The following is a 12,151-nucleotide window of genomic DNA, read 5'->3' on the forward strand; positions in this document are numbered from 1 at the left end:
GTAGTTTCTAGAAACTTCCACCTTAAACCGTGAAGGAATGAGAGTGACAAAGGCAAATAATATCTTAATATTATCATGAAAATAATTTTGACCTCACAGACTCATTAAGAGTCCTGGGAGCATACTTTGGTAACCACTGTTTTACCAATTTTACCAAAACCACTGTTTTACCAAGAAGTAATGTGTCATTGCCCTTACCCTCAAGCCCTCATACCATTCTTTATTTACATTTTAATAGGAAAAATTTCAAAAATGGAGAAGAGTTGAAAGAATTTTATAATACCCATATATCCATTACCTAGATTCTATAACTAACTTTGAACTGCACTTTTTATCACCTATCTATCCAACCATCTATGTACCCATCAATACACCTCTTTTTCTAGTTTTTTTTTACAGTGTACTTCAAAGTAAGTTGCAGACAATCAGTATATGTCCCCCAAAATACTTTAGCATATAAATCATTACTCAGAGTTTAGTATTTTTTTCCCCTTAGGTAAAATTTATATACAATGAAATGCACAAAATTTAAGTGATATGTATGCAACCTAAACCTCTCTCAAGATACAGAACGTGACTTACCCTGAAAAGTTCCCTCATACCCTTGTCAGTAAATCCCTCACCCTTCTCTAGCCCCCCAGAAGCAATCACTGCTCTGATTTTCCCTGCCCCCAGATTATCTTCACCTTTTCCAGACCCAATCATATAAATGGATTCATACAATAGGTACTCGTTTATGGAAGGCTCCTCTCACTCAATACAATGTTTTTAGAATCATCCCTACTATGTTTAAAAATATATTTAACATTGATTTACCTACCATGAAAATGACGATCAAGATGAGACAGATCCCCACTATGATAAGGAAGGGGATTAGATAGTATTCCAGAGGAAGACTAAATTCTGGAACTAAGACAATGTGGCCCCTACAAGAAAACGAAAAGTAATAATTGAGAAATATTAAGGAGTGCCAAGTTATAATGTTCATTAAAAACAAAGAAAAACATTTTAAAAGGCAATGAGACATTACGATTCAGTCCACTAGACACATTTTCTAAAATATGATTTCTAATAATTTAAGAGATACTTTCTCCATCTTTCAGTTTATTTTCATATTTGCCAAAATAACTTGCCTGTATAATTAAAGAAGCTTTTAGACTGGGTAGAGGAAATCAGCCAATCAATACTTACTGTGTTCATCCCGGAAACATGTTATTTACTGAATTTAGTAACCTGGACAAAATTCTGCATGTTTTACATGCAACATCAGATTAAAGCAATGGTAGTACCTTGGGTGGTATGTCAACAAAAACCTCCACCCCAACCAAATTACTACTCAGCAGTCCCTCCTATGGTAAAACCCTGAAGCCACTATTAATAAAAATATACTCCCTCTTCCCTCATATATGCTTTCCACGAACTTCTTATACCAGGTACAATGGACACAGCCCCTGTACTCTATGTTCCTCTATGGGATGTGGTATAAAACACTGGCAAAGGAATTTACAGGAGCTGTACCTTCCTCTCTATTCTCCACCTTCTCCATTGCTTGACTGGAAAAAGCTACAAAAATACGTATGTTGTGGGTGGAGGGATGGAGAATGCTACATGCCTTACTCCCTTTTGTCATTAACCATGTTACTACTTTCTGTGGTATTACTATTCCAAAAGTTGACAGGGACTCATAGAATGAAACTATGATCAGAATAGGAATAGTATTTTTGTTGTGTGAGCAAATCTGACACGGCTGCAAAATTCTGCGCTGTAAAATACCTTCAGTCTAGGGAAGGGCCTATATAATGGTCAGTAATAGGACTGACTTCCCCGTTTTATTCCTGTGCTGCCAGTATGGTGCCAGTTAACACTACATGGTAATCCGCTGCTGGATGATGTTTTAGGCAGTGAAGCCTGGCACTTCATAACACAAGGGTCCAATGCCACACAAAAAATCTCAATAAAAGGGAAATAAAACCAGGCCAAGTCCTCCCTTCACAGATGTTTAGGACACCATGGCACTTAAGAAAAAAAACCAAAAACATGAAATCAAATTATGTCTATCCCCAAGCAATTTTTAAGTTTTAAGGCTATTGTTATATTCAAGCTTCACCAAATACAAAAACAAAAATGGTAACACAAGAAATTTGCCCCCAATAATTGAAATATCTTCTGAAAATATTTACAGATTGCTAAGAATACTAGAATAAAAATAGCTTTTTATTTCAACTACTTTCCAGCAGAATCGGGGATGACAAAAGATTCACGTGCATTTTTGCAGCTTTACATAAAATACTAAAATGATCTATCAGTATAAAAAGAGCAAAGCAGCAGACCTGGGCCGCTATATTTGGTACCATCTCTTCCAGCATGGAGCCAGCTCTGCAAATAACGTCTCTATGCTCCCACAAACCTTCTGAAACTGTGTGAGCTAAGGCTGAGATGCAGTAACAGGGGTGCCATAAGATGTTGATCTGCAATCTCCCTACCCTGCCCCTACCAACTTGCTATAAATTAACACTGTTAGGGATTAGAAGCCATACCTAAATTCATACCCATTCATGCTGCATACCTAAATTCAACCCATTATAGCATCTAAATATCTCAGCAATAGCAAACTTTACATCTTGTACATTGTTTTTTCTTCTTCTCCTGTTACGTTAACAACTTCTTATCTCATAGACTTTATTGAAAACTTCCTATATATGTGTAACCATACAAATGGAATCAATCCCAGAATTTTCTAGTAAGCACCGTGTTAGGATTCACAGACCTGGGTTCTAAATCCAGTGTTCTTCTATACGCCCTATTAATGCTTGCCTGCTATACCTCGAACCATTTTAGTTTACTGTCAAGATGTATTAGAATTTTTAAAGGGGGGCACCTGAGTGGCTCAGTCGGTTAAGAGTCCGACTCTTAGTTTCACCTCAGGTCATGCTCTCACGGTGTGTGAGTTCAAGCCCCGCATCAGGCTCCGTGCTGACAGTGCAGAGCTTGCTTGGGATTCTCTCTCTCTCCCTCTCTCTCTGCACCTCCCCCACTCACTCTCTCTGTCTCTCTCAAAAATAAATAAAGAAAACTTTAAAAAAAAAAAAAAAAGAATTTTTAAAGGGTCTACAAATGATGGAAGGTTTTAAGCATCTTAAAGCAAGATGCTAAATGAATGTTCAAGACGCTGCTTTTTCTTTTTTTCTTTTTTTTAATTTTTTAAATGTTTTATTTATTTTTGAGAAAGAGACAGAGTGCAAGCAAGGGAAGGGCGGAGAGAGGGGTAGACACAGAATCTGAAGCAGGCTCCAGGCTCTGAGCTGTCAGCACAGGGCCTGATGCAGGGCTTGAACCCACGAAAAGTGAGATCACGACCTGAGCTGAAGTTGGATGCTTAACTGACTGAGCCATCCAGGTGCCCCAAGACACTGCTTTTTCTTAACCAAATTGCTGATGGTGGAGGGTGGTAACAGTGATGGTACAGGGCAGGGAACTACAACAATCAGTCCTCTAGCTCTATTTCTATTTCTTCTGTCTAGGCTCTCACAGCTGAGTCTGCAGACTCATCCCTCACGTTCTAATCCCAGATGAATTTGTATTTGAAGGAGATACTTAAACAGCGTTAATAAGTATTTTTACGCTGCCTCTACATCCACCCCTAAATATAGTACACTCTATGAGCTCTGCAGCTAAGATTTAATCATCAAAGCAGAGTCCTAAGCAACCCAGGAAATCATGTCTTATTCTCTTTTGCATGAATTCCCAGGCTAATTTCAAACCAGGTGTCTAGGCCTAAACTTTGTAACAATAATACTGTAACTTCCCAATCCCTCTGGGAAATTAAAATGTGATGATGGCTGCACAAGTGTAATATACTAAAATCACTGAATTGTATACTTTAAAATTGGCGAATTTTATAGTGTGTAAAATATGACTCAGTAAAGCCATACGGATTTTTGTTTGAAAGAACAAATAAGCAAGAATTGCTATAAAAAACGTGAAAGAGGGGGGTGGGAGTGGGGAAGGGCTAGCCTTTCAGATACCAATTATTATAAACCCTATAACAAAAAACAGAGTGGTACTGGTGGGCCAAGGATAAAGAATAGAAAATTCAGTTATGTATGGAAATACAGCAACATTTCAAATGGGGTGAGGGGACACACATTTTCAGGAGTAGTGCTGGAGTAACTGGTTATTTGACAAAAGATATAATTGGTTCCATTCCTCAAGGTTTATATAGGATAAATTACAAATAAGCCAGAGATTTAATGTTAAAAGAGGAATCATAAAGTATAAATGTGGGTCAATTCTTCTATGACCCAGAAGCAGGGGACATTTTCCTAAGACCAGCAGCCCATTGGAAAAGATTAATATATCTGATTGCATTTAAAAAACAGCATCATAAATGAAATTAAAATTTCAAAGTATTAAAAAACACTTGTAATATATCACAAACAAATGGTTAACATACCTAATAAATAAAGAGCTTCTAAAAACAGAAAAGAAAATTGCCAGCAAGCTACTAGGAAAAATGAGCTAAACAGTTCATAGAAAATGACATGCCAACAGGCCTTATGCCTAAGAAAACATGCTCAGTTTGCTCATGGAAAGAAAATACATACTAAATCTACAACAGGAAACCATTTTTTACCTAACTAGTAAAAATGGAAAAATCTGACAACATTCTTTGTTGGTGAGGCTGTGGGGAAAGAGACATCATATATTGCTGGTACAACCTGGAGCGTGGAGCCTGCTTGGGATATTCATTCATTCCTTCATTCTCTCTCTCTCTCTCTCTCTCTGCCCCTCTCATGCTCATATTCTCTCTCAAAATAAATAAATAACATTTTAAAAATAAATAAATAAAATTGTTACTTTCAAAGGTAAGGATGGGAACAAGACGGACAGGGTGGATGACACTTTAGAAGCTGACCTTCTCTGAATACACATTGTGTTTTGTTGATTTTGACTTTAAGTTTATACATAATTATAAAAATCACAATGGGAGTAAAAAGCAGTCCCTAAAATCTAAAAGCAACATGAATCAAATAGACCTGTGTTTCCAGCTGATATCATCAAGCACACAGAATTATTTCACAGATTTTAAAACATGGTAATTTGATTTTAGATCCTTATTATGATAGAACTTAAAGAACTTAAACAAAGGCGATAGTGTTGGTATTGTTCTGAGTCTGTGTGTGTGTATTGTGCAATTAAAAAAGAAAATAATTATTTGGTATCTCTGAGCACAGAAAAATAAAATACAGATGTAAGATCAGCAAAATACAGTAAAAACGTACGGTCCTGAACTTAAGTTGGAAACAACAATATGTGCTCATGATTTATTGTATCTTTAAAAACATATTATTCTACCTGAAAGCTGTACCCTGTAAAACAAAAGCCAAAACCAAAAAATAAAAAGCAAAAAGCATATATATTTCTTAGCTGTGTCCACTAAAAAGCCCTAGAAATAATGACAAACCAAGGAGCAATGATCACCCCTCAGTCTCTAAATACCATATTCAATTAAAAGGAACCAGAGCTTCTTGAAAAAATGACTGGTTCCAAGTCAGGGGGAGGAAAAGAACGAGATGGGCCTGGAACAATTGTGCAGAAAACAGGAAGCAATCCAAAGCCCCAGATTTACATCCAAAGAAATTAGGATTAAACTTCAAGAAGTTTGAAATGGGAAAATGTGAATGAATGTCAATAAAGATCATAACTGCAATGCACTGAAGCATACTAAATGAGTTTTAACTCATGAGTTCATTATGATACTTTGAAGATATATATAAAATCATCTTTGGAAGATGATAGTGAACCAAATCATTTGAAAAATAGTAAATGAAGGGCAAGAACTGTTTATCCTAGATTTCTTTCTCTTTTAAAAAAAAAAATTATTTTTAAATGTTTATTTATTTTGAGAGACAGAGAGAGCATGCATGTACGCAGGGGAGGGGCACAGAGAGAGGGAGAGAGAGAAACCCAAGCAGGCTCTGCACTGTCAGCGGGGCTGGATCCCACAAACTGTGAGATCACGACCTGAGCAAAAATCAAGAGTCAAGACGCTTAACCGAGTGAGCCAGCCAGGCACCTTTATCCTATAGCTTTCTTAAACAGACTATGTATCAGGGTAATCAAATAATTGATAAGGTGCATGCTCTCTTCATACAAGTATTTTAGCCAATAAATTAAAAGAAAATTAAGACATAAGAGCCACTGCAATGTATGGACATTATTTGGATTCTGCCTCAAACAAATACTTGAAGAAGAAGAAGAAGAAGGAGGAGGAGGAGGAGGAGGAGGAGGAGGAGGAGGAGGAGGAGGAGGAGGAAGAAGAAGAAGAAGAAGAAGAAGAAGAAGAAGAAGAAGAAAATCTGACAGTTGAGAAAATCTGAAGACTAAAATATGTGTTGATATTAATGTTTACCTTTTTTCAAAAAAACAATAGAATAATGATAATATATTTTTCTTTCTTTCTTTCTTGAGAGGTGGGGGGACAGCATGTGAGTGGGGGAGAGGAACAGAAGGGGGGGAGAGGGAGAGAGAGAGAGAGAGAGAGAGAGAGAGAGAGAGAGAGAGAGAATATCTTAATCAGGCTCTATGCCCAGCACAGAGCCAGACGCAGGGGCTCAATCCCACAACCCTGGGATCATGATCTGAGCTAAAATCAAGAGCTGAATGCTCAACTGAGTGAGCCACTCAGGTGCCCTGATATTTTTATATGTAAAAATATCTTCTAGTGATATATTCTGAGATGTTTACAGTTGAGATGACGAGATGTCTGGAACTTGCTTCAAAAGAATCATGGTGTGGGGAAGAAAGATTGAAGGGGTGGGGTTGGAGGGTGGATAGTCAAAAAAAATTGACCACAGGTTGACAACTTTGAAACTGAACAATCAGATTCATTATACTCATCTCTCCACTTTTAAATACTCTTGGAAGTTTTCATAATAAAAAACAGAATAACAAGTGTTGGCAAGGATATGGAGAAAGGGGAACTCCCATGCACTGCTGGTGGGAATGTAAATTGGTACAATGACTGTGGAAAACAGTGTGGAATTTCCTTGAGAAATTAAAACTAGAGGGATGCCTGGGTGGCTCAGTCGGTTAAGCATCCGACTTCAGCTCAGGTCATGATCTCGCAGTCAGTGAGTTCGGGTCCCGCATCAGGCTCTGTGCTGACAGCTCGGAACCTGGAGCCTGCTTCAGATTCTGTGTCTCCCTCTCTCTGCTCTTCCCCCACTCACGCTCTGTCTCTCTCTCTTAAAGATGAATTTATGTTAAAAAAAAAAAATGAAAAATAGAAATGCCATATGATCCAGTGATCCACTACTGGATATTTACCCAAAGAAAACAAAAATACTAATTCAAAAAGAAACATGCACCCCTATGCTTATTGCAGCATTATTTATAATCCCTAAGATATGGAAGCAGCCCAAGTGTCCATCAATAGGTGAATGGATAAAAAATATGTGGTATGTATGTGTGTATGTGTACATACACAGAAACACACAAACATACACACACACAATGGAATGTTACTCAACTATTAAAAAAGAATGAAATCTTGCCATGTAACAACATGGATGGACCTACAGGGTATTATGCTAAGTGAAGTCAGACAAAGAAAGACAAATACCAAAATGTTTCACTTATATGTGGAATCTAAAAAGCAAAACAAGCAAAAACACAGATTCTTAAATACAGAAACGTGGTTGCCAGAGGGGAGGTACGGAGGGGTATGGGTGAAAGAGGCAAAGGGGATTAAGACGACAAACTCCTGGTTATAAAACAAGTCATAGAGATAAAAAAAGTACAGCACAGGGAATATGGTCAATAATACTGTAAGAGCACTGGACAGTCACAAATGGGGACTACACTTATCGTGGTGAGCAGTGAGCAATGAACAGAATTATTGAATCACTATGTTGTACCCCTGAAACTATTATAACATTATGTATGTTACACAACATACAACAGTATGTCAACTATGCTTCAATAATAATTCTCTTAAAGTAGAATAAATTAATGGGTGGGTGGGTAGGCAGGTAGGCGAGCAGGCAGACTGACAGGCCAGCTCACAGATGGATAAGGGAGATGTGTACGTACTTGTTTACAGTCCCTTCTGCACAATTCTGAAACCTAAAAAGTTTTAAAAAATCATGTTGCCTGGGGGTGTCTGAGTGGCCCAGTTAGTTAAGTGTCCAACTCTCTCTGCCCCTCCCTGGCTCATGTTCTTTCTCTCTCAAGATAAATAAATACTTAAAAAAAATCATGTTGGCAATTCATCTGACAGTCAACATGAGCTGATAAAATACTCATGCATTCATTGCAGATGTATGTATATAATTTGTTTGATTATGGGAGGCTGCCTCAAACTCTATTTGGAATGGTACTTAACTTCTAAAAATCCCCCACAAGACATCTGTCCCACAAGTTAAGTTAAGGGATTCTGTGGGCTTATGATACCATGGAAGGGTCTAAATATTATGTAAATAAAGCATGCTATAAAATACTATGTAGGGGCACCTGGGTGGCTCAGTCGGTTGAGTGTCTGACTTTAGCTCAGGTCATGATCTCACAGCTTGTGGGTTCGAGCCCCACGTCGGGCTCTGTGCTGACAGCTCGGAGCCTGGAGCCTGCTTCAGATTCTGTGCCTCCCTCTCGCTCTGCCCCAACCCACTCGCATTCTGTCTCTGTCTCTCTCAAAAGAAAAAAAAAAATTTTTTTTTTAAATTTAAAAAACAAAATACTATGTATTGTACATTCTATTTTATAAGCACATCATCATGTAACAATGTGAGTATTCAAATACGGGAAAAGTTTAACATTTTTTAAACAGTAGCTGCTGTTGTTAGAGAATAGCTTCATCAGGACTTTCATTTTGATGCTTTATATTTCTGAATTTTTCCATGCTTTACTAGCATGTATATATTACTTTTTAATTTAAAAAGTCATGATTTTATAATTAAAACTAAAAAAGACTTTATGGTACATATTAAAGTATACAGAATTTTTCTAAAAGAGGGAACAATATTGAGGTAAAAGTATTAGTTCTCCCCTCTACTAACTTAACAAACACAGCTGACAAAATAGCATCTTGCATAACTTTTTTTTAAAAGTTACTTATTTTGGGAGAGAGTGAGTGGGGGAAGGGCAAAGAGAAAGGGAGAAAGAGAGAATCCCAAATAGGCTCTGCACTGACAGTGCAGCACTTGACCTGCAGGACTTGAACTCACGAACCATGAGGTCATGACCTGAAACAAAGTCGGACGCTTGCCAGACCAAGCCATCCAGGCACGCCTTGTATAACTATTTTTAATACAACATCCAAAATTATGTTCCTGACCTTAAAATAGATGTTCTGAGACTGTAATATGTGAACAATATTTTAAATATCAAAACTGCATGGGGAAAATGCCAAAAACAGCAATAGAAAAACTTTCCCTCTTCTTTTTATGTATTTTCTAACTCAAATGTTGGTGGATTTTCCCACCTAAATAATCAGGATTGGATTTTATTTTGCCAGTTTTCTCTTTTGGAAAATGTAGAGAATAAGAGATAATAACAACCTCTAGAGGGTTGCTGTAAAGATTAAATGGATAACAAAGGTAAAAGTCTTGCTTTCATGAGTGCTGGCACTTGCCAAGTACTCAATAAACATTACTGCTTTTATTACTAATATTGTTATTATTGTTCTTCGTCAAGAGCCTGTTCCTGCCCATTGTATGTTCCACAGAAGCAGCTCTGAAGTGCTAACTGCAATGCTTTCTATATTAGATGAAATACCTGTGCCTTAGTTTCAAAAGGTTGTGTTACTGGGAATGCAAGCTGATGCAGCCACTCTAAGAAACAGTATGGAGGTTCCTCAAAAAATTAAAAATAGAACCACCCTACAACCCAGCAATTGCACTACTAGGCATTTATCCAAGGGATACAGGTGTGTGGTTTCGAAGGGACACGTGCACCCCAGTGTTTATACCAGCACTATCCACAATAGCCAAAGTATGGAAAGAGCCCAAATGTCCATCGACAGATGAATGGAGAAAGAAGATGTGGTATATATATATACATATATATACGTATATATATATATACACAAAGGAATATTTCTCAGCGATCAAAAAGAATGAAATCTTGCCATTTGCAATTACGTGGATGGAACTGGAGGGTATTATGCTAAGTGAAATTAGTCAGTCCGAGAAAGACAAAAATCATATGATTTCACTCATATGAGGACTTTAAGAGACAAAACAGATGAACATAAGGGAAGCAAAAATAATATAAAAACAGAGAGGGGGACAAAACAGAAGAGACTCATAAATATGGAGAACAAGCTGAGGGTTACGGGAGGGGCTGTGGGAGGGGGGATGGGCTAAATGGGTAAGGGGCATTAAGGAATCTACTCCTGAAATCATTGTTGCACTGTATGCTAACTAATTTGGATGTAAATTAAAAAAAATAAAAAATTAAATTAAAAAAGAATTTGGGAAGGAAAAAAAAAAAGGTTGTGTTACCCTCATAATGTGATTTGTGGTAGAAATTCCATACAGAAGGTTTTATTCCAAATGAAACCTTTTAAACTTGAAAACAAACTTTATGCCTTTATAAAAACCAAGTCAATAACACACTGTTTTGGACTGTGTTTATAAAATAACAAATCTCTTTTTAATAAACTACAAATGTCTAATGATAAATATAAATCACATTGTTTCTAAATACCAATGGTTTGATTAAATGATAAGAGGGAAAGTTTTATCTTTTTAGCAACATGAGTACCTTAGGCTCTCTAGAGTGAGCAAATTTTCAATATATAATAATGCACAGAGAAATTATTATAATAAAGTCTTATAATCATTATGACTTAAGAGAGAACTTAATTTAGCACAATAGAGTTCATTTTAAAACACACCTTGGTTATAACTAACATAGTTCTACCCTAATATAAAGGAGAATTTTAAGCTACATGATTATTTTTCATATCCATTACTTACCCTTTTTCATATGTGAATTCATCTTTCAGGGAATTAGCTGATGACTCCCCAATAAAGACAGATGGAATGTCAATTTTCTTTAGCACATCAACTGTATAAAATAATAATAAAATTATTCTTAAAAGCCCATACTCAGTGTACAATCAACTTTACTTTCTTCATAATAGCAGCAAACATAACTGGAAACAACTACAATAAATTCAAATTGGTCGATATTCCTGATTGCAGATTTATACCATCATCAATCTCAGTGGTTGAGAAATACTATTACATTTGCAATAACAAAAGCTAACATTCTGCATACATACATTACCTACTACCTCAATAGTCCCATGAAGATTGGGATAATCATTGTTAATATTTCCTTTCAATTTATTCCTCTTTAGACACAATTAACTCTTACAAAAGGAAGAAAATATTTTAAGTTTTCTTTCCACAAATAATTCCTAAATGAAAAAGTAAAAAAGCTTTTTTTACATACCCATTCCCAGGAGAGGTATAGGCCAAAAAATGTAAGAAAAGACCACTTTACAAAAGTCTCAAAAATGACACCACACATCTATGACTTTCCAGAGTGAAGGGCTGACAGGAGTTGAGAAAGGGCATAAAATGGGAAAGCTGGGTAAATTTCTACTTCCTCCTAAGCCTGGAGTTCACTGGAAAGCTTTGTTTTGTTTGGTGTGTTAACAAACTGGACTCATACCTATATTGCAAAACCAAAATCAAATGCCAACGGAAGAGAAGTTTGAAAAATTACCCATTACTCAGGAAGATCCTCTTAAAGTTACAACAGAAAAAGCAGTCTTATTTTTAGCTGTGAGTTAATTTAACAAATCTGGCTTTAGAGAAAGTCCATTTGTTTCCATTACATTTTCACAATAACTTTGTTCTACATTTCCTTTAAAAAAACACACACATATTTGTTATTTATTTTAAAAAGGCGGGGGGGGGGGGGAGGACACCAGAAGAAAACCAAAACCAACTATAATCCTTCCCACCTAAAGACAAAGGTTCTATTTGAAGTGATAAAGTTCTATAAGTTTCAACAAGTACATATTTCACTCCTAGATTATTGTTTTATGCAAATATAGTCATTCGCTCCACACATTCCCATTCTCTCTCTCTCTCTCTCTCTCTCTCTCTCTCTTTTTCACATACACATACCCATATAA

At 36.6% G+C, this 12,151-nt stretch overlaps 1 protein-coding gene across 6 annotated transcripts in view; it reads right to left on the reverse strand.

The window, feature by feature from the left end:
* Positions 1 to 12,151, reverse strand: part of RNF13 (ring finger protein 13) — a 163,086-nt gene that overhangs the window by 49,792 nt on the left and 101,143 nt on the right. For all 6 annotated transcript variants that reach the window (XM_019439402.2, XM_019439420.2, XM_019439394.2 and 3 more), the window contains 2 exons: positions 10,980 to 11,070; positions 821 to 926 (listed from right to left, as the gene is read on the reverse strand). In XM_019439402.2, the coding sequence (XP_019294947.1) occupies positions 821 to 926; positions 10,980 to 11,070 (197 nt within the window). The remainder of the gene's footprint in view (positions 1 to 820; positions 927 to 10,979; positions 11,071 to 12,151) is intronic.

Source organism: Panthera pardus, unplaced genomic scaffold (genome assembly GCF_024362965.1).
Source record: "Panthera pardus isolate Hobbes unplaced genomic scaffold, ASM2436296v1 HiC_scaffold_16, whole genome shotgun sequence".
NCBI lineage: Eukaryota > Metazoa > Chordata > Mammalia > Carnivora > Felidae > Panthera > Panthera pardus.